The sequence below is a fragment of the Littorina saxatilis genome, linkage group LG7, assembly GCF_037325665.1.
Source record: "Littorina saxatilis isolate snail1 linkage group LG7, US_GU_Lsax_2.0, whole genome shotgun sequence".
Taxonomy (NCBI): Eukaryota; Metazoa; Mollusca; class Gastropoda; order Littorinimorpha; family Littorinidae; genus Littorina; species Littorina saxatilis.
In genome coordinates this window covers 7,533,330-7,558,779 of record NC_090251.1, presented here as the reverse complement: position 1 = coordinate 7,558,779, position 25,450 = coordinate 7,533,330, and the positions used below count along the sequence as shown (strand labels likewise).

Sequence of the window (25,450 nt, the reverse complement as noted above, 5' to 3'; positions counted from 1 at the left end):
ATTAAAAACTGGAATCGGACATGAACCTAGACAGATGATTAATGATTACACTCAAAGTACAACACTTCATACATTTACATTAACCCTGCAACCAAAGAACAAAAAAGACAGTGTTTCAGAGCAGGTAGTTGACATGACATTTTTAGTGTTTTAGTGTTGCAAGGAAAGTTTAGAATTCCAGGAGGCGATTCACCTTGCATTCAGTTGGCTCCTAGTGCGTATAGGACTCAGGGACCGCACTTCAGTTTGGGAGCCCTGTAATTGTACCACGGACACGAATAGAGACCCCACCTCCTCCCCATTACTCTACCCTCGCCTCCTTAACCCCATCCAATGTAATTTGTGATTCGACAAAATTTTGAGGACGTTTTTGTCATTTAAATAATAATAATGCATGATATGTATAAAGTGCATGTGTCCAGGGTTTAATCCTACTCAAAGCGCTGTACAGTCATTGGAAAAATACAACATAACATTATTTACAGTGCAGTCACACGACATATCAATGAATAACACAATACAGCACTATAAAACATCACACGCACGGAAACACATCATGTACACGCACTATAAAATACACATTGCACAATCAAAAACATTCGCGGCACTCACGCAGTGAAGAACTATGTACAGTTCATTGAGTCAAAATTGAGCATCAGGAACGGACCTGACTTGAAAGTGTATTTTATGGTTTGTGGAAAAGGTGGTTTTGTTATATTTAGTCAAGTTTTGACTAAATATTTTAACATCGAGGGGGAATCGAAACGAGGGTCGTGGTGTATGTGCGTGTGTGTCTGTGTGTGTGTGTAGAGCGATTCAGACTAAACTACTGGACCGATCTTTATGAAATTTGACATGAGAGTTCCTGGGTATGAAATCCCCGAACGTTTTTTTCATTTTTTTGATAAATGTCTTTGATGACGTCATATCCGGCTTTTCGTGAAAGTTGAGGCGGCACTGTCACGCCCTCATTTTTCAACCAAATTGGTTCAAATTTTGGTCAAGTAATCTTCGACGAAGCCCGGACTTCGGTATTGCATTTCAGCTTGGTGGCTTAAAAATTAATTAATGACTTTGGTCATTAAAAATCTGAAAATTGTAAAAAAAAATAAAAATTTATAAAACGATCCAAATTTACGTTTATCTTATTCTCCATCATTTGCTGATTCCAAAAACATATAAATATGTTATATTCGGATTAAAAACAAGCTCTGAAAATTAAATATATAAAAATTATTATCAAAATTAAATTGTCCAAATCAATTTAAAAACACTTTCATCTTATTCCTTGTCGGTTCCTGATTCCAAAAACATATAGATATGATATGTTTGGATTAAAAACACGCTCAGAAAGTTAAAACAAAGAGAGGTACAGAAAAGCGTGCTATCCTTCTTAGCGCAACTACTACCCCGCTCTTCTTGTCAATTTCACTGCCTTTGCCATGAGCGGTGGACTGACGATGCTACGAGTATACGGTCTTGCTGAAAAATGGCATTGCGTTCAGTTTCATTCTGTGAGTTCGACAGCTACTTGACTAAATATTGTATTTTCGCCTTACGCGACTTGTTTGATCTGTGACAGGGAAGAGCAACTGCGGAGTTTAGCGGGCAGTGCGGAATTCCAAACAGCAGGGGCTTGATAATTACATGATTTCTTTCCGTACGTTTACAGTTAAAAGTTTGGTACTTCGAGGAGCTTTTCAAAGCTGGACCTGGGAGAGCGAGAGGGTTCGTAAATTTCAGTACTGAGGATAGGCATGGGGGGGGGGGGGGGGGGGGGGGGGGGGGGGAGCCAATTGAGCTTTATGAGAAGAGGTGTGGCGCGATGTGTTATGTGCTTACGAAGCACACCTCTATCAGCACAATTCTGAACCCGCACAACCGCGAGTTCCAATGGGGAGCCTGTAACGTGCCCCGTACGCCAGTACTGTCTGCGCATTTCGTCATTACGCCCCGAAGATGACAGTGCGCCGTTGGACCAAATTGTACATGTCCATGTAATCATAGTGTTCAAACAATCCACTAGCTTCAGAGTTGAGAAGACGGTTAGCAAAGATGAAAAAAGCGGTGTGCCTTCTTCTTGGGACCTTGTATTTTTAATACCGTAAAATCCCTAGCAAACGCCCAGTATCATCTAGAAACGCCCCCCCCCCCCCCCCACCCCCCACGTTTGGTCAAAATTTGTGCAGAGGGGTCACTACCTAGCAAACGCCCACCCCGTTTTTTTGTTTTGTGTGTGTGTTGTTTTTAACAGAAAAAGGTACCTGATTCTATTGTAATAGTGGGTATTTTCTTTATTTACAAAATATATACAGTCCCAAAAGAAACCAACAGTGATTTGAAATGTGAGACAGCCTCAACATCTGACATGGTTGTATACATTTTTGTTTCTTGTGAAAATGTGATGAGACGTACGTTATCTTGCTAAGGGGTGTATACCTAGCAAACGCCCACCTCCTACTTTTACCCGAAATATGTGCAGAGGGGGGGGGGGGGGGGTTGTGTGGGGCGTTTGCTAAGGATTTTACGGGTATAGGTCTATGGTAAGAACTAGCCCAATCCCATTTCAAGACCTGGCTGATTATTATGTTTGCCGGCGTGACTTAAATTTACTCATTGGAAGAACGTATCCTAGACGAGTGGTCTAGAATCACCCTTGACTTTGCAGACCGACCTTATCATCAGTTTTGCCCAGAAATATCATAGTTTAGACACACTGACAGGATCAATGGTTTGTCACGGATGAAGTGTTTTGCCCCATGCCTGCTAAGTATGACACTAGTATTAGGTATTTCTAATAATATGCTGACTGTTAGGAAATGATACCAGACATGTCGAGGAAATTATATCCAAATGAGCCGGTGTCACGAACTGAAAACTCTGCCTGAACAATTCTTCTCATTGCGGTCAATGCGCATGCGCTAACATGGGAGATTAATCAGGTCGTGAACAACCTAACCGTCCCGGCCTAACCCTAACCCTAACCCTAACCCTAGGGTTAGGCACATATTTTACGACAAAAGGAGGCCGGGGATCTGCAAGTCAAACCCACTATTTGAAAAGATCCTCTGGATACATTTAACACTAACAAACCAGGATCTAGAACCTATGCATAGTTGAGACACAGTGCCTTCGAATGTGGTGCGTCCCAGGATGGGACGATGGCAATACTTGCCAAATTCAACTCACAAGAAACGGAATGTATACCTCCTAGTGCGCGCGTCCCGGGACTCCCACTTTTAAATTTTAGAGGTTCCATGGACCCCCACTGCAGTATTTTAGAGGGTCACAAGGGTCCAAACGCCGAACAGTCCGTCAGTGTACTTATAAAAACATTGTGGTCACGTGTAGTGACTCAGTTGAACTGCGAAGTGTTGATTGCAGTCTGAAAATGATATATACGGACGGTACGCACGATAAAGGAAATTAAGCTCTTTTAATATCTAGTGCGTCCAGGGACCCCCTCCCGCATATATTTCTAGTAGGGCCTACGTGTTTTTGGCTTCTAGTGCGTATAGGACGCAGGGACGCGCGCTATGGCATAGGGAACCCTGATGTACACTAATAGTGCCGAGTTCACTGATATATGCCGCTTTTGTTGTAAAATATGTGCAATGCTGTGTTTGTATAACACTTTTGGGGTAAATTAAACATAGTTCTAACGGATAGCCTGAATAGTTACGTGAAAACACGCGGGGTGAAGTAACGAATAAATTAAACTGAATGCAATGGCGGAATGGGAAAAGAGCCAAATTGTCATTTAAATTTTTTTTTTTTATAAAATGAGTTCTTTGTGCCATCTAATAGAACTAAGGAAGATAAGAAGCATGCACAAAACAGATTCATTCCATCTTTTTTTCTTTAGCAGATATCACGCTTTTGAATGCGAAGAGCCTGGCAGTCTGGACTATAGTATCGGGTTTCTTTAAATTCAACAAACAAGATGCGGGATTTAGGCCTACAATAAATGTGCTTCACTGTCGATATGCTTTTCTTGTGGTAAAATATGTGTAATGCTGTGCTTGTAGAACACTTTTGGAGTATATTAAACATAGTTCTAACGGATAGAATAGTTGTGAAAACACGCGGGAACCGGCATCAGTGACGGCATGGGAAAATAGCCCAAATGTCATATTATGACAAAATGAGATATGTGTATGCCATCTGATAAAACTAAGGAAGACGAGAAACACGCAAAATAACGCAAATTCATTCGATCTTTTGTTTATATATAGATATATATATATATATATATACTTCAGCGGCTTATCGCTGTGCGGAATGCTGGCAAACGCTACTGATACGCACTCCGAGTAATTCAGTGATTCACATGGTATACAACCGTTTCTAGTGTGTAATCTTTTCTTCTTCATTGAAGCTTTGAAACGGTTCATGGCACTGAAGAAGAAAAAGACCAATAATTGTGACCTTTGTCCTGTCATTATAATGCCACTGTATCACAGTATTCAAGGCAACGACATTTGATAGTGGTATTATAGGCTACCTTGACATCGCCTCCTGGAATTCTAAACTTTCCTTGCAACACTAAAACACTAAAAATGTCATGTCAACTACCTGCTCTGAAACACTGTCTTTTTTGTTCTTTGGTTGCAGGGTTAATGTAAATGTATGAAGTGTTGTACTTTGAGTGTAATCATTAATCATCTGTCGTAGGTTCATGTCCGATTCCACAGTTTTTATGAACATACACACACACATACACACGCACCCACACATACAGATATGAGGCAAATCAAACATGTGGAAAGACATTTTGTATTGAAGAGTCACATGGTGACTTTCAAAACTGAAAATCAACAACAAAATCTGGGCAAACTGATAAGGTCTGCAAAGTCAAATGTAAAAAGAACATTTGGACTGTAAATAAAAAACGCTCGCGCTGGACCCGAGTACTCTTCAGACATTCACACACACACACGAGTACAGACTCATGCACGCGCACACGCACACAAACAGTAACACTGACACATGTACACAAATGGACACACACACACACACACACACACACACACACACACACACACACACACACACACACACACACACACACCGCGCGAGAGAAAAAGACTACAGGGAGGCATTGACGTCAAAGACTTTCGACCGTGACGTAATTACGTCACTATTCTTGGTTTACGGTACCATTCGGTGCTACGAGTATGCCATAGTCTGGTTGGCTGAGACCTTGCACCGTTCTATCAGACTGCCTGGCTGGCTGTTGCACCGCGAATTCCTCCCACCGCCAAGTCGTTTTTTTGTGGTTTATTTCGCATTTAGGTCCCAGGTAACATTATGAAGTTTTAATACGATCAATCGGACCTATTATCAAGTTAGTGTATCAACTTTTGAACGAACTGCGCCCAGTAGTTTCACAGCAATAAGCTGTTAAGTCGAGACAGACAGACAGATAGATAGACAGACACACACACAATTAAAGTCTGTTGGACCCTAGTACTGCTTACTCGGGGATAAAACTTCTATTTAACAAATCTTCCAATTCAGTCCGAAATGTTCGACCAAGCCAGCAATACCAAAATATATGGGATCATATTATTTCACAAACAAATTACATTGGATTGGGTTAAGAAGGTGAGGGTAGTAATGGGGTGGAGGTGGGGTCTCTATTCGTGTCCGTGGTACAATTACAGGGCTCCCGAACTGAAGTGCGGTCCCTGCGTCATATACGCACCAGGAGCCAATATCACCATACTAGAATGTCTTGGAGGGGGCCCCGGGACGCATTATACCTTTAAAGAACGGGTCCAGGGACACATTACATTTCCGTTATCCTGCCAACCACAGGTACTGTCGCTCGTCGTCAATTAGTCTTGCCAGTGCAAGCACATGGACACACTTATGTCTCTGTAAGTATGCATCATGCATTTGGAATCTGACATGTTGGCAACATTAAAATAGAAAGAACAGGAAGTCAAGTTGAAAGTGTGTGTGGGTGTGTGTGAGTGTATTACTGTGTGCGTGTGTTCCATCTAAGAAGGTAGGGGAAGGGCTCCTAATATGGACCGGCTCCTAATATGGACCACCTCTTGATCTGACAAACTAACGGCGCTAGAGCGCTAAAAACAATTTCATTCGCTGTATTTACCCTCTCTGAATAAGTTGCACATGTCAAAACAGTTGCAGAAACACAAACCTCAAAACCGTTAGGCTTTTTCTCTTTTTTCACTTTTGGCAGCGTTCACTCTAAATTTGACGCCTAAAACGGACTCGTTTCTGTCCACAGCCAAAGCTTTTATCACACAAAAATTGCTATAATTATATGACAGCTGAGACCGTATTTGTTACATTTTTAGCAGTTTTGACCCCGAGTTTCTACTGCAAACAAAAACTAATAGCAAAATTTCAAAGTATGTGTGAGTCCCCTAATATGGACCACCTTCAACAAATCGAAGAAAATAAAAGCTAAAGGCTATTTTCATTAATTCATTAAGAAGCTTGCTGAAAATAACATAGCCCTCGAGCTTTCAAAAAAATATATCAAATTGTCTTCTTTTTGTGGAAGTTGATAATTTCACTTATTTTCACTCTGTTTTTGATATGCTTCTTTAGTTTCCTGGTGTGCTTCAAATAATGCTCTCATCAACCCGAAACAGATAAATCTAAAGCATATTTGAATTAGTCTGACATGCACAATAAGTTGTATCATGTTATTTTGAAGTATAGGGGGCTTTTGACAGTGATTTGTGAAGGCCGCTTCACTGGTCCATATTAGGAGCCTGGGCGCCTAATATGGACCATTTGTGATTTTTTCTGTATTTAATTTTTGCTAAATGTCTATCAAAGCTATTTCACTCTAACTAGGCCTAACGGTTCACTTAAGAGAGAAGGACTACCAAACACAAAATGAAACTTCTTCGCAAGAAAACAAGCTAGTTATTAGCATGAAACAAAAAGTGGTTCATATTAGGAGCCCTTCCCCTATAGTTGATGTATTCTATTAGAATATTCTGATGAATACAGTCACTTCATTTCACACTATTCGCGATCACAATGTGTATTAAGTGTATCGGGCGTTTGGGGCGCTCGCCTTGTTGATTGGAACTCTCTAAAACTCCTCTAAGGCCGCCCATAGACCCTCTTAACATTGAAGATGGGCGTCCGAGGGAAGCCCTGAATTATGTGGTAGCATTATAAGGCCACTTCAAGGCGAGTTCAGTTTTTTTTTCTCTCCATTCAGCGACTGGTTTTATCGCCTGTGTATGCGTCCCTCAGGAAATGTACATTTGGGCGTTCTTAAGTTTGTTTCTCCTTGATTAGAACTTAATTCTTTGACCAGTTACGACATGTTTGCAGAGATGATGGATCTTGTGCGAGACGTTTTAGAATGAACGTGAATCCTAATAACCTGGTGAGATCACTCAATGTGAATGCCAGGTGAAAGTGATAGTGGTAATATACCTTGACATCGCCTCCTAGAATTCTAAACTTTCCTTGCAATACTAAAACACTAAAAATGTCATGTCAACTACCTGCTCTGAAACACTGTCTTTATTGTTCTTTGGTTGCAGGGTTAATGTAAATGTATGAAGTGTTGTACTTTGAGTGTAATCATTAATCATCTGTCGTAGGTTCATGTCCGATTCCACAGTTTTTATGAACATACACACAAACATACACACGCACCCACACACACAGATTTGAGGCAAATCAAACATGTGGTAAGACATTTTGTATTGAAGAGTCACATGGTGACTTTCAAAAAAAATCAACAACAAAAAAATCTGGGCAAATTGATATCGATAAGGTCTGCAAAGTCAAATGTAAAAAGAACATTTGGACTGTATATAAAACTTCTATTTAACAAATCTTCAAATTCAATCCGAAATGTTTGACCAAGCCGGCAATACCAAAATATATGGGATATTAATTAATAATAATAATAATAACAATTACTTATATACAGGCATGGGAATTGAAAATTGTAAAAAAGGCGGAAAATTTATAACTGAAGACGCGAAGCGTCAAGTCGACGGCGCGAAGCGCCTAGTCTTACTAGGGGGGTCCGGGGGCATGCTCCCCCGGACAAATTTTTCTCCAAAGAACCCAGATGGTGCAATCTGGTGTCATCTGAGCTCCAAGTTTGCCATCAAATTCTGTTTTTAGAATCAGAGTTTTTAGTACAAAAATGTACCAATTTTTGCTTTTTTGAAGAACAAAAATATATACATGTATTATATGGTTTAAATTTGTAAAAAAAAAATTGATCTGTTGAGACAAACAGGAAAATGTAACTTGTAACACAATCTGTGCAATCTGGTTTACTTTCAAACATAAAAGTTCAATAACTGAGGCGGGCGGTAGCAGTGCGTGAACAAAGTACGGAAAGTTTTCGCGGGCTTTTGCGCAAAGGCCAAAGTAACCGGTGCCTTTTTTGTGTGCCTCCCCCCTTTATTTTTTCGGCGGACACTTTTGCATTTTCGGCGGAACAAAAAAAAATTCGGCGGAATTCCGCCGTTTGGCGGACAATTCCCATGCCTGTATATAGCGCGTAAACCTCGTGGTGACAAACCCAGAGCGCTCTACACTTACATAATCATAATACAAACAAGGAAAGAGAACTAAATCCGAATAAATTCAAACATGGTCACACACACGCACGCACACACACACGCACACACACACGCACACACACACGCACACACACGCGCGCGCACACACACACATACAATCTTTCTTTCGTCATTGTCAATGTTCAGGTAACCCGCAATGTCATTCTATGTACGCATACGTTATACTAGTACAACACACACAGGCACATGCACATCTTCACGAACGCCACACTTTAGTAGATAATACACGTGGCAGCGCCAATGACTCACCGATCATGGGATTATTTCATTTCCATTTATACAAAAGACATAAGTGGACCATCAAAAATCTATGAGTATGAACCAAAACATTGTAGATCTTGGCTGACACATATCAGCACCAGGTTTTTCATAAAAGCCTTGATCATGGAAAAATGAAAATTAACTCACTTCGTTTTAAGGTATCTACAGTAAACAATGTTCTGAGAAAAGAACAAAATCAGTAAGGAATACCTACACTGCAAACAATGCAATGAAATGTATGATAACATGTACATAATTGTTTGCATAGTTTGTCAATACAAAAAATTCGAATTAAGGTACCCACACATCATCACTACATCACATCACCAGTAGGAGCATGTTCATGATCCTTCAATCACATTCCTCACCACTCTCACTCATAGTACTAGTGTTAGCAGTGATGACACCACTGCCACATGTATCGCGACAGGGATCCTGATATTTTGATAACCTTTATTTCAAGCCACCACAGTGTACCCCACTTTCAAGCCGTTGTGCGCCGATACTGATCCTCTGCGCATGCTCAGGAGATAAACCGCGCCGTAGACACATGGTAAACCCGAGTGAGGTGGCTTGAAATAGTGTTATCAAGATCCCTGGAGTGATTTTTGCTTATTTGAATCCAATGTATCAGTATAAAGAAAATGCATATCAATATATAATACATATTAATTATTACACAACCTATGAGCAGAAGAGAATCCAATTTCTCTCTCAGTATTGTGGGTTCCTCACTGACACAAACTATCTTCACGCTCATTTTACACACATTTAATAGTAATATCATCCATGCTACTTGATGAAATGAAGGTGACAAAGCAAAAAGTGAAATATATGCACAAACATAATGGTGTCAAAGAGGACATTCTTTTTCTGTCATAAATGTTCAAAATTCAATCCTCGTCCTGGGAGTCTGCTGCATCTTTGTGAACCTCATATCTGTGTGATAAATATATCACGCATTCACATCGGCCAGTAGATCAACAGCCTATAGGCGCTGCATCCACCTTTCACGGCCTATTATTCCAAGTCACACGGGTATTTTGGTGGACATTTTTATCTACGCCTATACAATTTTGCCAGGAAAGACCCTTTTGTCAATCGTGGGATCTTTAACGTGCATACCGCAATGTAGTGTACACGAAGATCATACTACCAATACTACAAAAACACAATATACAGTCGGTCTCTTAGGTAAAACTGGGAAAAGCAGCTTCGACATTTAAACACTGCAACTGGAAGATCATCTAACAATGCATACTGCTTTACAATATGCATTTATGTATAAATATAGTTAAAGAACATCGAGTTAATAGGAATTAGAGCTTTCTTGACACTGCACGATGAGGAAAGGATGAAAAAGAGAATGAAAAGTGGTTGTTGCATCATTTTCACTTCATAACCACTGACACTGATAGTCCTAATCTTTGGGAAATTGGAACTCTATCAGAACTCTGAGAGTTTAGGGAGTCATGAAATTAGATGAAATTTACACAGTGTCAAAAGCGACTTTGCTCCTGAACTTCTTTCTCTCGTTAAATATTTTGCTCCTTACCAAGCTGACTTTTTGTTTTTTTTCAAGTGGAATACCACAAAAAACATCGTGCACTGTCAAGAAAGCTTGAATTTCTTTGATGCCAGGCAATGATCCTGTCACACCTCTCCCAGTCTTCTGTATGTCACTTTTGAAATATGACTCAACCTTTTTTGTGTCCACAGCTTCCCATTGGTAGTATGATCTTTTTCGAGACCCACTTTCCCCTGCAGTCGTAGAATCTGAAGTTCTGTTGTCGGATTCCTGTGATCGGCTCTGCAATCCCAAAGGGTGAAGAAGTTCCCCAATATCTGAAAAAAAATCCCACAATTACACTGACAGCAAACCACTAATGATCCAAGTCATCTAATATGTTGCATTGAAAAGATCAATACCAACTAATTTACTGTTTTTGGTCACTTCCACATTTACAGAATTAGCCTTTTTCCTAAGCATAATTGTGCGATACAAAAGGAAAAAATAACAGTTCAAGATGTTGTGATAACTTCAATGCAGAAGAAGAACTGTTAACCCGTGATTTGTAAAAATGTAAAAATTGTTACAAATCACGGGGCGCGCCTCGCGATTTGTAACAATTTTTACAAATCACGTTTTTGCGCCCGATATTTTCTTGTCATCTCCAAAGTCAAGGGACAAAAACGAAATCCCTTGACTTTTGGGGTAGCGTGACTGTTAATTTTAAGATTTTTTTTCCCCCATTATATAGGATGTCCCATCGTTGGGAAATTCCGGTCGCTTCCTCCCAGTGGAAAGCTAGCAGTCACAGCGTCGCACTACCCCAAAGGCAAGGGATCTATTAGTCCCGTTTCGCCGTTATCCCAATTCGCCCCCATCCCATTTTGGCGACATTTCTCAGGCCAAGTGTCATTTTACCACCATATCATGTACCATTAACTCCACATCCCATTTTGGCGCAATCCCGTTTCGCCGTGAGCCCATTTCGCCCCCATCCCATTTTTGCGACATTTTACAGGCCAAGTGTCATGTTACCACCATGTCATGTACCATTAGCTCCACATCCCATTTTGGCGCAATCCCATTTCGCCGTTATCCCATTTTGCCCCCATCCCATTTTCGCGACATTTCACAGGCCAAGTGTCATTTTACCACCGTGTCATACCACTAGCGCCACATTCCATGTTGTCGCCATGCCGTTTTGCCGTCATCCCATTTCGCCGCCATCCCTATTTCGCGACATTTTGGATTGTGGCAAAATTGGGATTTGGCGAAAACGGAATGTCTTCCTAGTTGAATAACGCAGTATAGTAGTATAGTGAGGCTTGGCAAGAAGAATAAATAAAAAAAAAAGATGGCGGCCAAATGGGATGGTGTCAAAATGGGATGTTGCGCAATTGTTATGACACGGTAGTAAAATGACGCTTGGCTTGTGAAATGTCGCGACAATGGGATGGGGGCGAAATGGAATGCGGTGAAACGGCATGGCGGCCAAATGGGATATGGTGTCAAAATGGGATGTCGCGCTATTGTTATGACATGTTAGTAAAATGACGTTTGGCTTGTGAAATGTCGCGAAAATGGGATGGGGCAAAAAATGGGACGGCGGCAAAATGGGATTGCACCAAAATGGGATGTGGAACTAAAACCACCCCCACCACTCAGCGTAGAGGCTCTAAACAAGAAAAATAATAATAATAAAAGGCATGCATTACTTTGTGGAATGCGATATTTTTTCATTTTTACATTTTTACAAATCGCGGTTTTAGGTTCGACGTGATTTGTAAAATATTTTTACATTTTTACAAATCACGGGTAAACAAGAACTAATAGAATACAGAGGAAAATGGCACCACCCGAGCAAAAGTTTCAAAAGAAAATGTTAGTGTTTCTGGCAGCAAATCGGAAAGAGTGAACTGCCAAGCAGTTGCATTGCCTGTGACAAAATTGTATTATTAAATTCCCAATGAAAAGCCCTCCTTTTTTCTACCAATTTTTGGGGGCATTTTCAAGAAATAGTTGGAGGCTTTACAGTACAAGTATATGCCTTCTACAATATCCACTGTACATGTATTTAGATTTTCATGCAACACAATCTCCCTACCTGTAGCCTCAGTCAGCAGTGCATGATCTACCTCAGCTGCATCAGTAGTTGCTTCATCTGCAAAGTAACATCAAGGAAACATGTTTTACTATAAGGAATCAGACAAGTTTGTCTTAACGAAGTCACAGAATGCCAGCTGGATAAATACATATTGCACTACAAAGCATGTGTATAGCTTGACTGCTTCAAGACAGCTTGCACTACGTGTACATAATTAGGAATCCTATCAATTCCATGACAATATTTATGAAAGAAACAGAATTCTGTACAAACACAAGTGCCGATTGAAAACTTCAAGTGATCAGCAAGCCATCCGGCGCAGTTCGTGGCTCCTATAGTTTTTTATAATTTTTTTTTTATAAATGGTATTGTATTTCATGATTCCTGCATAGCAATTAGCATACACATCAGATTTAATGTTTTTCCAGATTGCATGCAGAAGTAAAGGCGATCAGAGGCGTGGAACATGCTCCAGATGTTGTAAAAAGCTTGTGCAAAGTAAAAAGGTCTTACTATTCCAGACTGTTATTTCTGGAAAACATCTATTTGGAGACTAACCACGACTCCAACAAAACAGATGGTTTTATAAATTAGTGACAATTTTCTATTTTCCTCACTTTCTACTAACTAGCTATTAAAATAACTTCAACATGTACACAACAGATTAAGTGTAGTTCACAATGAGAAATAAACAAGTCGCGTAAGGCGAAAATACAATATTTAGTCAAGTAGCTGTCGAACTCACAGAATGAAACTGAACGCAATGCCATTTTTCAGCAAAGACCGTATACTCGTAGCATCGTCAGTCCACCGCTCATGGCAAAGGCAGTGAAATTGACAAGAAGAGCGGGGTAGTAGTTGCGCTAAGAAGGATAGCACGCTTTTCTGTACCTCTCTTTATTTTAACTTTCTGAGCGTGTTTTTAATCCAAACATATCATATCTATATGTTTTTGGAATCAGGAACCGACAAGGAATAAGATGAAAGTGTTTTTAAATTGATTTGGACAATTTAATTTTGATAATAATTTTTATATATTTAATTTTCAGAGCTTGTTTTTAATCCGAATATAACATATTTATATGTTTTTGGAATCAGCAAATGATGGAGAATAAGATAAACGTAAATTTGGATCGTTTTATAATTTTTTATTTTTTTATTTACAATTTTCAGATTTTTAATGACCAAAGTCATTAATTAATTTTTAAGCCACCAAGCTGAAATGCAATACCGAAGTCCGGGCTTCGTCGAAAATTACTAGACCAAAATTTCAACCAATTTGGTTGAAAAATGAGGGCGTGACAGTGCCGCCCCAACTTTCACGAAAAGCCGGATATGACGTCATCAAAGACATTTATCAAAAAAATGAAAAAAACGTTCGGGGATTTCATACCCAGGAACTCTCATGTCAAATTTCATAAAGATCGGTCCAGTAGTTTAGTCTGAATCGCTCTACACACACACACACACACACACACACAGACACACAGACACACGCACATACACCACGACCCTCGTTTCGATTCCCCCTCGATGTTAAAATATTTAGTCAAAACTTGACTAAATATAATAATATGTACACCAGGGAACATACTCCTTACAGACACACCAATATAACTATACAAAAGAAGAAGCAACAAAACACAAACCTCTGTTGTCGGATTCCTGCGATCGGCTCTGCAAAGTGTGAAGAAGTTCCCCAATATCTGAAAAAATCCCACAATTACACCTACAGCAAACCACTGATGATCCAAGCCATCTAATAATTATGTTGCATTGAAAAGATCAATACCAATTAATTTACTGTTTTAGGTCACTGCCACATCTACAGAATTAGCCTTCTTCCTAAGCATAATTGTGCGATACAAAAGGAAAAAAACCAGTTCAAGACGTTGTGATAACTTCTATGTAGTACAAGAACTAATAGAATACAGATGAAAATGACACCACCTGAGCGAAAGTTAAAAAAACAAAAAAACCTGTTGTGTTTCTAGCAGCAAATAGGAAAGAGTGAACTGCCAAGCAGTTGCATTGCCTGTGACAAAATTATATCCTTTAATTCCCAATGAAAAGCCCTCCTTTTTTCTACCCATTTTTTGGGGGCATTTTCAAGAATTAGATGTAGGCTTTACAGTGCAAGTATATGCCTTCTACAATATCTGTTGTACATGTATTTAGATTTTCATGCAACACAATCTCCCTACCTGTAGCCTCAGTCAGCATTGCATGACTTATCTCAGCTGCATCAGTAGTTGCTTCATCTGCAAAGTAACATCAAGGAAACATGTTTTACTATAAGGAATCAGACAAGTTTGTCTTAATGAAGTCACAGAATGCCAGCTGGATAAATACATATTGCACTACAAAGCATGTGTATAGCTTGACTGCTTCAAGACAGCTTGCACTACGTGTACATAATTAGGAATCCTATCAATTCCATGACAATATTTATGAAAAAAACAGAATTCTGTACAAACACAAGTGCCGTATGAAAACTTCAAGTGATCAGCAAGCCATCCGGCGCAGTTCGTGGCTCCTATAGTTTTTTATAATTTTTTTTTATAAATGGTATTGTATTTCATGATTCCTGCATAGCAATTAGCATACACATCAGATTTAATGTTTGTCCAGATTGCAGAAGTAAAGGCGATCAGAGGCGTGGAACATGCTCCAGATGTTGTAAAAAGCTTGTGCAAGGTAAAAAGGTCTTACTATTCCAGACTGTTATTTCTTTATCGCGGAATTGGTCACGCACTGCTAAACTGCAGATGAAAATCTGCCTAAATGGTTTTCAGATTCAAGGTAAGGTTCGATTCTATAGTTTTGTTCTACCGGTTCCTCAGTACAAAACTCCCCCCCTCCTCTCTCTCTCTCTCTCTCTAAATAAATAAATATTTATTAAGAGAGAGAGAGAGAGAGAGAGAGAGAGAGAGAGAGAGAGAGAGAGAGAGAGAGAGAGAGAGAGAGAGAGAGAGAGAGAGAGAGAGAGAGAGAGAAGAAGAAGAATTGCTAATACTGACACTGAAAATGCAGAAGCCCGCTTATAAGGTAGTTGGGCTTGGGTTACTCCTTACATCTGAGAGCTCTGTAATAAGGAACCTCGGTTATAAGGAGTAAAAAATTCGTCCCAGAGCGCTCCTTATAAGCGGGCCCGACTGTATTCTGCAGAAAAGTCTACTCTTTCATTGACTGTTGGCCATAATTGGTAGTTGCATTGTGTGCAAATCCTTGTACAATTGTTTGCTAAGGGTACACTTTTAACATAACTTATCTAAGGCTCAAGAGTTTATACACCAAATCTGATATATAATTATGCTGTTTGCATTATCTTTTCTGCATACATTTTCAAACTTACAGTAACCAACTCTTCTTTGCCACCTAACTCATCACACATACAAACACCTACCTCCTGTTATGAACGCTTCTTCCTGAAGTGTTGTTATGTTGGCAGCAGCATTTGCTTCTTCTGAAAATAATACACAATATACATGTTACATCTCTTTCGGTGCACATATCCACACAATAACTCCATGTACCAAGAACTAATTGGTATGCCGTCCTGACTAAACACAGGAAAAGGATGTGTGTCAACGTTTTGTAGTAATCTTCATTCTGAAATCATGAATAATGATGTCCACAGTTTCTTCAACCAATACAAAAATTAGAACTGTCAGTATTGACATTCTGTTAATTAAAAAGAAGAAACAAGGAACAAGTCGCGTAAGGTGAAATTACTACATTTAGTCAAGCTGTGGAACCCACAGAATGAAACTGAACGCACTGCATTTTTTCACAATGACCGTAGTCCGCCGCTTGTGCATAACGGAGTGAAACTGACGAGCCTGTTCAGCGCGTTAGTGGTTTTGCTGTGCTGCATATCACGCTTTTCTGTACCTCTCTTCGTTTTAACTTTCTGAGCGTGTTTTTATTCCAAACATATCATATCTATATGTTTTTGGAATCAGGAACCGACAAGGAATAAGATGAAATTGTTTTTAAATCGATTTTGGAAATTTAATTTTGATCATAATTTTTATATTTTTAATTTTCAGAGCTTGTTTTTAATCCAAATATTTATATGTTTTTGGAATCAGGAAATGATGTAGAATAAGATAAACGTAAATTTGGATCGGTTTATATAAAAAAAAAATTATTACAATTTTCAGATTTTTAATGACCAAAGTCATTAATTAGTTTTTAAGCCAACAAGCTGAAATGCAATACTGAAGTCCGGCCTTCGTCGAAGATTGCTTTACAAAAATGTCAATCAATTTGATTGAAAAATGAGTGTGTGACAGTGCCGCCTCAACTTTTACCAAAAGACGGATATGACGTCATGAAAAGTATTTATCGAAAAAACGAAAAAAGTGTCCGGGGATATCATTCCCAGGAACTCTCATGTCAAATTTCATAAAGATCGGTCCAGTAGTTTGGTCTACACACACACACACACGCACAGACACATGCACATACACCACGACCCTCGTCTCGATTCACCCTCTATGTTAAAACATTTAGTCAACACTTGACTAAATGTAAAAATGAAAAGCATAAGATTAGGATAAGATTTCTTATAATCCTGTGAGGTTACCCTCATGGAAATCTGAACTGTTTTCACATGGAAAAGCAAGTTGCCTTTAAGTACATTTATTTTTCTTACATGCATGTTTTTATATTTCCAAGCCCTGATACTTTCGCTGTAAATTTAGCTCCTTTATGATGCGCATATGTGCACACAAGATTATATGGACACGACGAGAGTCTGCATGGAGTAGACTCATAATGTCATATAAATCCTTCCTCAAACATGGGTATTAGATGCACGCCGATAGAGATAACTGGTTTAGAAACAAGCGCAGCTACCGATTGAGCTATTTCCCTGCCTCTGGAGTAATCATAAAGACACAACTGAGAAAAATATTAACTTAATTGACAACAGTGTGACCATGATGTAAAAATGAATACTCCACATACACATTGTTTGTTTTTGTTATATTTAGTCAAGTTTTGACTAAATATTTTAACATCGAGGGGGAATCGAAACGAGGGTATGGTGTATGTGCGTCTGTCTGTGTGTGTGTGTGTGTGTGTAGAGCGATTCAGACTAAACTACTGGACCGATCTTTACGAAATTTGACATGAGAGTTCCTGGGTATGAAATGCCCGAACGTTTTTTTCATTTTTTTGATAAATGTCTTTGATGACGTCATATCCGGCTTTTCGTGAAAGTTGAGGCGGCACTGTCACGCCCTCATTTTTCAACCAAATTGGTTGAAATTTTGGTCAAGTAATCTTCGACGAAGCCCGGGGTTCGGTATTGCATTTCAGCTTGGTGGCTTAAAAATTAATTAATGACTTTGGTCATTAAAAATCGGAAAATTGTAAAAAAAAATAAAAATTTATAAAACGATCCAAATTTACGTTTATCTTAATCTCCATCATTTTCTGATTCCAAAAACATATAAATATGTTATATTCGGATTCAAAACAAGCTCTGAAAATTAAATATATAAAAATTATTATCAAAATTAAATTGTCCAAATCAATTTAAAAACACTTTCATCTTATTCCTTGTCGGTTCCTGATTCCAAAAACATATAGATATGATATGTTTGGATTAAAAACACGCTCAGAAAGTTAAAACAAAGAGAGGTACAGAAAAGCGTGCTATCCTTCTTAGCGCAACTACTACCCCGCTCTTCTTGTCAATTTCACTGCCTTTGCAATGAGCGGTGGACTGACGATGCTACGAGTATACGGTCTTGCTGAAAAATGGCAGCTACTTGACTAAATATTGTATTTTCGCCTTACGCGACTTGTTCTTCTTCTGCTGTTGTTGAAGGCACAGTACGTCTCCCGTAAACCATCACAGATACTGTCAGGCTTTTACACACAGTACAAATACCCTTTCATTTACACACTCACTGCTTTTGAACATCCGAGGTGCCCTACGTAAAAAGCGAGCAATTTTAAAAGATTTTTGCTGATTGTCTGTTAACAAAATCGAACGGTGCGTTTTGGCGCTAGACCTAACTTAAAATCTAAATAACAAATTGACAGCTTGTTACACAAACATTCTCAAATCATAAAAGAATTTTTCATCAAGACAAGATTAGTACAATTAAAAGTTTTGAAAGTTTGAAAAAAGAAAAGCCCGGAAACGTGTAACACAAAACATCTTTCTCGAAGCAGACGACGGTTCTGCATAGTACCAGTTCCTTTGAACAGTCGTAAGCCATCGCTAGAGTTCTTGTGAATTGCAGCCCTCTGTTGTGTTTGGATTTAGAGGTACATAATAACGTGCTATTGCAGATAAGCTTACAGCGAGTCGCATTGGAAATCACAAACTGACGACTACATTGTGAAAAAAGGCAAACTGGATCACACGGGTTCACAATGCCTATGGGGTAAGATAAACCACACAAAAATAAATTCTTTGAAATTAGCTCGCTCTTTACGGAGGGCACCTAAGATGTTTTAAAGCGGTGAGTGTTTAAATGAAAGGGTGTTTGTACTGTGTGTAAAAGCCTGACAGTATCTGTGATGGTTACGGGAGGCTTACTGTGCCTTAAAGTAAAGAAAAGTTTTGCTCGTTAAAGCAAGTTACCCAGGCCGTCAGCTGACATCCTACAGGCAGCAAAAGAGTTAAACTTTTCCACACAAAAAAGGTACTTGTCACTTGCACAAAGAACACTAAACCTTCCATACCTTTTTCTTGTCCATATATACGTAGCAACCCGCTGACTCCAGGCACAGCAGGCTCAACGGAGTCAACAGCACTGTAGCAGAAATTTAGCCATTTTCAGTTTACCGATAATACGTTACATTTACAGGAAAAGACACAGTATGTAGGAATACCTTAATTCTTCAAACATTGACGCTTAAATTAATACATTCCACAAGAAAAAGTATAAATCTAACAGTCAAATACAAAGTGCTTTCCTTGTGTTCCGCTACCTAAATGCTTCTAGTGGTTTTCCTTCTTCAAAGTAATGGCTAAAGGGGCTACACAATATGCCTTTTATACCTTCTGACAAACAAACACAGTACCACTCTTAAGTGCATTGTACTCCAAGACATTTTCAGGTATGTACCAAACTGAAAATGGAAGACAATGCATCACATACCATTTCTCCAAAGTAATGGTTGCATTTAGCAAGGCCAGTAGATCTTTTTTCCCCATGGAGCTGGGGTCGCGCACATTTACGCCTTCAGGCCAGCCATGCGCTTTGACCTCCTTCTTGTGGACTTCCTTGTAAGGGAAACAGCTCCCCATTCCAGGACAGGCCCCTGAAACAACATAAAGTACATCAATCCAAACAGCTGAAAGATAAATATATACACTCTTCAAGATTATTTTGTGTTTGTTGCTCTCATGTCAACATGTCAGCTTTATTGTGATCCAGATTACAACTTACTCTGATGTGTATGTTATGCAGCATGCGCTTAATCGTTTTCTTTCAATAATATAAACATCAGAGCCACAAATTGCCACCAATGGCTTGCTGATCAGTGGAAGTGTTCACACGTGTGTTTTCCTAAACTCCCATGACCTAAAGCTAAACCCACGTAATCTTGAGTGATCATTAAGAGCCAGTAATAATTTCCGCAAGAAATTGTGAACTACGATGAACTCGCGTGTTGGTGGTGAGTGGGTCGGGGTATAAGAAAAAGTCTTACTTGTGGCAAGGTTCAAATGTGCTCGAACCTTTTCCCTCATGAGGCTAGGTGGCAGAGCTGTTGTCACCTTGCATGTATCTGCAACGTGAAAGAAAAATAACATGAACATTTACAACTGGTGCACACACCAGAATGAGTTTGGGATTTACCCCCAAAATACACAGCAATTCTAATTATTTTCTCAGCAGGTGTTGGAACATAAACAGCATTGCTAACCTGCTGGACAGCTGCATCAGTTTAATTTAACAGAATATATATTAACTTGGAACCAGGTATACAGCTGGAAAACATATAAGATTTTTATCCCCCAGAGGGATAAATTGTAATGAATGATGCCAGTTCTGTGAGCAATGTAGCTGTCTTGATGAACTACCTAAATATATCAACACTATCACACAGTTTGCTTCATAAAGAAAGTAACAATTTGACCCAACAATTAAAACAAATGATAAAAGGCACATCAAGCACCATCTTTTTTTTTCTCATAATAATTTGAAGTTGATTAAAGGCACAGTAAGCCTCCCGTAAACCATCACAGAGCTCCCCGAGCGTCTACATACAGTACAAGCATACTTCCATTTGAACGCTCACCGAACGGGAACATCCTGGCTGCTTTCTGTCGAGCGTGAGAAATTTTCAAAGAATTTATTTTCGTGGACTTAGCTTTTACCAATAATGGCGCCTCGTTTTGGTGCTGGCTGTTATGAATATTCAATACCGGAAATCACGCCCGGACAGTAAGCCTCCCGTAAACTACTGTCAGGCTTTTATAGTACACACAGTACAAACACCCTTCCATTTGAACGCTCACCAAACGGGAACATCCTAGGTGCCCTACGTAAAGAGCGAGCAATTTTTAAATAATTAATTTTGCAGATTGTCAAAAATGAGTTACTTCCCTTCGCGTCTCATTCAGAAAAGCCCGGAAGCAGGGTCACGCAAGGGTCGTAGCAGACGACGGTTTATCAGTACATATCGCCGTTCCTCTCAACAGTCAAAAGCCATCGCTAGAGTTCTTGTGAACCACAGCCGTTTGTTTCGTGCATAAAAACGTGCTATTGTAGATAAGCTCACATCGAGTCGCATTCAAATGACTAACTGACGACTACATTGTGAAAAAGGGAAACTGGATCACACGGGTTCACGATGGCTCAGGGGTAAGATAAACCACGCAAAAATAAATTCTTTGAAAATTGTTCGCTCTTTACGGAGGGCACCTAGGATGTTCTCAATCGGTGAGTGTTTAAATGAAAGGGTGTTTGTACTGTGTGTAAGAGCCTGACCATATCTGTGATGGTTTACGGGAGGCTTACTGTGCCTTTAACATAAACACAAACACAGTGAAATGCTGATAATTATATTCTTACAGGCTGAGGCTATTTCTCTGCTGAGAATTCTGGAATCCTTGAGGACTTTGAAAATGGCCCCGTCACCATACATTTCGCACGCTGGATTGGCCTTCTCCCTGTCATACAGGAAGACGCAAGTGTCCAATCCAGCGTTCTTGAAGTCAACTAACTGGGGAAAAGAAAGAAATAATCACGTATGAAGACATCAATAACACTGTGTATTCAGCACGTCCCTGTTCTTTGTTTCTTACACATGCAGACACATACATGGTCAATTGTATCAAAAATTGAGCATCACAAGTTTTCACAGCATTCTCTTCTTTTCAGGTTGAGTTTTTTTCTGTTTTATCCAACACTGGTATTTATGCATGGTCAACATGACAGGAAAACTACAATCACTCATAGGCGCTGACAACTTGGATACCCTGCTTTTCCACATAATCACAGAGGTAAAGGAAGCTTCCACTTTACAGTTACAGTACAGGGATGATCAAATCCCCCCCCCCCCTTTTTTTTTTTTAAATATTGTTTCTTTTCTTAAGGAACAGCCTTTCCTGGTACCAAAATGCATGAAAATAATACCTTTTTTTTTCTTTTTTTAGAAACCGGATTCTCTGGTTTTATAAGTTTTCAAAAAATGGATTTCCATTGAGAACGGGAAAGGTGTTAGCCCTGTAGGCGTTTGCAATGGTCTCCATGGAAGTTGCACTTACTGAAATTTGTTAGCAATCTGTTTCGTGCAATCCACATCTGAAACGTAAAAATACTTTACCACACTCCGAAGCTTGTCTCTCAGCTTGTTGTGGTCTGCCTTGCTTGACGCGTTCATTGCAGCAGCCTTCACCCTGCACGCTTCTTTTTCCTCAGGGGAAGCATTCTTCCACCTTGATCCACCCTCTTTGAAGGTTTCAGCGCGGGAGCCTTGAGCTAAAACATAGTGTTGAACAATGAATCAATGGTTCTTGACAATATCAACGTTGTTATCTATCTATGTTGTGTCTGTAATATAACTGCAGTTCACTCATACTTGTCATTGTTTTAACACGGAATTCTACTTTATCTACGTACATATATATATATTCTCTCCCAAAAAAGAAACTTGACACAGGTAAACATTGATTTTTGTCAAATAATTATGTTAGAGGAAAGCACCAAAATTCAGTTTGAAATTTGTCAGTTGCATTGTTGCAAACCATTAAACCACAAAAAGAATATAATAAAACCGATACTTTACTGGGTGGTCGCCCTTTTATTGAATTGCAAAAATCTTCTCTGCACAAAAATTATGTGCATGGCGCCGTGATGTTTTTGCCTCTGTCTAAGCCTCAAGTGGCAGAGATGAGAAAGCCATATCAACCGCAATTCTGTGACCCCGCGCCTGCAATTAAGGTGCGGAAAATGCCACGACTGACTAAAGCCCAGTGCCATAATGCTATTGTCCGGTTGCAAGCAGGTACAACTAATGAAGATGTTGCAAGGCATGTTGGTGTGTCCCAACAAACTGTATGTGCATGAATGGAGCTCTTTTAAATGCCACTTAAAGTGTACAGGACAGACCAAGGTCAGGCCGACCTAGAGTTACCACACCGGCTCAGGATCGGTATTTCAGGGTGAGACAGCTCCGTGAACGGTTCACAATACCGCTACGCAGATTCCGGGGGTGCCTCTCCCAAAAAGGAAACTTGAAAAAAGAACATCATGGCGCCATGCACATGGTTTTTGTGAAGAAAATATTTATGCAATTCAATAAAAGGGAGACCACCCAGTAAAGTATCGGTTCAATTATGTTCTTTTTGTGGTTTAAAGTCAATAGCCCGGCGGAAATTTTGCTGGCCCGGTACGTACCACAGTTGATCTGCAGTGTTTAAATGTCTTTAAAACTGAATACTACAACCAAAAGGGTTGATTTGACTAGAATTGTCATTGGCCAGCCGAGGATGTGAACATCCCTGGACACGTAAAAAATTTTTTTTAAAACGTCAGCGCCTTTTGGTTTTAGACACCTGATGATTTATAGCAGCTTCGGTTGACAAGCTGATTGCTTATAAACTTCATTTTTATCCACAAAAAAATAAAGAAATAAAAAAATTCATACCGTTCTTTAATTGACTAGACATAAACACATGGAATGCATGATGGGGCATCTTGACAGCTTTTTTTATCTGCAGGTAATCTGAAACACAAAGTGACACACAATGTATACTTATCAATTTTTATCCTACATACGTGAGAGAGACACCCGTGAGATAATAATCGTTCAAATCACACGTGTGTATATCATGTAAATGAGGTCATGTCAAGCAAGTCTGGCAGGGACCTGTTTTTCCACTGCTTATGATGCCAAAGTCACCGAGACAAACATTATTATAGAAACACAAATTGCGCTCGCTTATTACCCTCGATGAATCTTTAGAACTAACACGTCACGCCACACTTTCAGAGTGACGTTTCTTTGCTTTGACGTAATAGATTGCACGAGGCTTTAGAAGAGATCGAGGTTCTAAAACAAGCGTCTTCAATTTAGCTGCCTCGAATGCAGGACATTTTCAGTAAAATACACGTAAGTACAGTATGTAGGATAAACAGAATACTACATGGCATGCTGTTCCGTACCAGATTTACACTCGTTGCTTTTTCAAATAGTGAACAGCTCGCTTTCGCTCGCAGTTCAATATTTAAAAAAACAACTCATGTAAATCTGGTACGACACAGCAAGCCATGTAGTATTCTCTATATATCATATATTTATACTGAAGAACTTTTACGTCAACAACGGCAAGAGATTTGTTTGTTTGTTTGTTTGCTTAACGTCGAAGGGCCATATCAGGGCGGTGCTGCTTTGACATTTAACGTGCGCCACACACAAGACAGAAGTCGCAGCACAGGCTTCATGTCTCACCCAGTCACATTATTCTGACACCGGACCAACCAGTCCTGGCACTAACCCCATAATGCCAGACGCCAGGCGGAGCAGCCACTAGATTGCCAATTTTAAAGTCTTAGGTATGACCCGGCCGGGGTTCGAACCCACGAGCTCCCGATCACGGGGCGGACGCCTTACCACTAGGCCAACCGTGCCGGTTACGGCAAGAGATATTTCAGCAAAGTGAGTGTATCACTATGAGTCTATCAATCACACTCATAGTCCAGGATAAACGTTATTGAAGATTGGAGTTGAAGACTTTTTTTTATGCACTCCCCCAGTGTGGTTCCTGTTAAGTGGGAAAGAAAGGGTCTATGTCAAACAAAAGTGGGTTGATATCCTGTAGGTACATTTCTAGACCAGTGTTTCTTTAAAAAAAAGTCAAATTAAGGCATGACATGCTTGTGGCTAGGCGCTCACAGAGAAAACAGTTACGTATTTATACCTCTTCAGAGAGCATCTCGTACGTGATTTGGAGGGTCAAAGGGTATTATACCCTTAATTCTACGTGATGTGGAACCCTGGACTGATGTAGAAAAGCATGTCAGACTCAAGACTCATCATACTCATACTAGACTAGTATTAGTTTTACCAGTCAAGATCGGAATAGAAGATTAGAACATACACGGGTTTTCATTACCTCGACGCAGCAACTAAACCGGCCCTTGTAAAAACAATAGCTACATACAGAATTAAACTCTGACACATCAATCAATCGAATTGCAAAGATTTAAACAAACTTACTGTGAGTGTGAATCCGTCGAGACGTTTCTTGTGGAAAACTCGCGCCTTGAAACGGGCATATGGAGTGATCTCCCTTTGGTCTACCACACAGGACTCTTTCGAAAAAGAATAATAAGGCACCCTGCTTTTCACATTTCAGATTGCGATTCGATTTCTACGTAGAAGATAGTTAAAAAGTCTGACAGCTGTGTCAACTTACCCTGTGTTTATGTTTTGAGTTAAATAAACGAAATAGGTTTAAAAATATCAAATTTCAATCGGAGATGGGGGGGG

General features: G+C 39.6%; 2 protein-coding genes across 5 annotated transcripts in view; both read right to left on the bottom strand.

Annotated features, from left to right (window-relative positions):
• The window catches only part of LOC138970602 (uncharacterized), a 244,468-nt gene that overhangs the window by 198,592 nt on the left and 20,426 nt on the right, over nt 1-25,450 (bottom strand). The window lies entirely within an intron of this gene.
• LOC138970600 (uncharacterized) lies at nt 8,032-25,434 on the bottom strand. 3 transcript variants are annotated; one of them, XM_070343066.1, is made up of 12 exons: nt 25,178-25,434; nt 23,606-23,683; nt 22,283-22,437; nt 21,529-21,679; nt 20,162-20,239; nt 19,609-19,771; nt 19,190-19,260; nt 15,888-15,947; nt 14,686-14,742; nt 14,131-14,187; nt 12,482-12,538; nt 8,032-10,712 (listed from the first exon to the last, which is right to left on the bottom strand). In XM_070343066.1, exons 2-12 carry the CDS (start codon nt 23,652-23,654, stop codon nt 10,357-10,359), a joined length of 1,254 nt encoding a protein of 417 aa, XP_070199167.1. In that variant the 5' UTR covers nt 23,655-23,683; nt 25,178-25,434; the 3' UTR covers nt 8,032-10,356. The 3 variants fall into 3 exon arrangements, with proteins under 3 accessions (XP_070199167.1, XP_070199166.1, XP_070199168.1); XM_070343065.1 differs by lacking the exon at nt 25,178-25,434 and having other exon boundaries at nt 23,606-25,007; XM_070343067.1 differs by lacking the exons at nt 12,482-12,538; nt 14,131-14,187; nt 25,178-25,434 and having other exon boundaries at nt 23,606-25,007.

Bases quoted from the DNA above. Each gene is read 5' to 3' on its own strand.
- LOC138970600 (XM_070343066.1), bottom strand. From the start codon at position 23,654: ATGCCCCATCATGCATTCCATGTGTTTATGTCTAGTCAATTAAAGAAC. The intron at 20,240-21,528 runs GTAAGAATATAA...TTCACGTTGCAG, and splicing joins CAGAGAAATAGCCTCAGCCT to ATACATGCAAGGTGACAACA. The intron at 10,713-12,481 runs GTAGGGAGATTG...ATTTTTTTTCAG, and splicing joins ACTGCTGACTGAGGCTACAG to ATATTGGGGAACTTCTTCAC.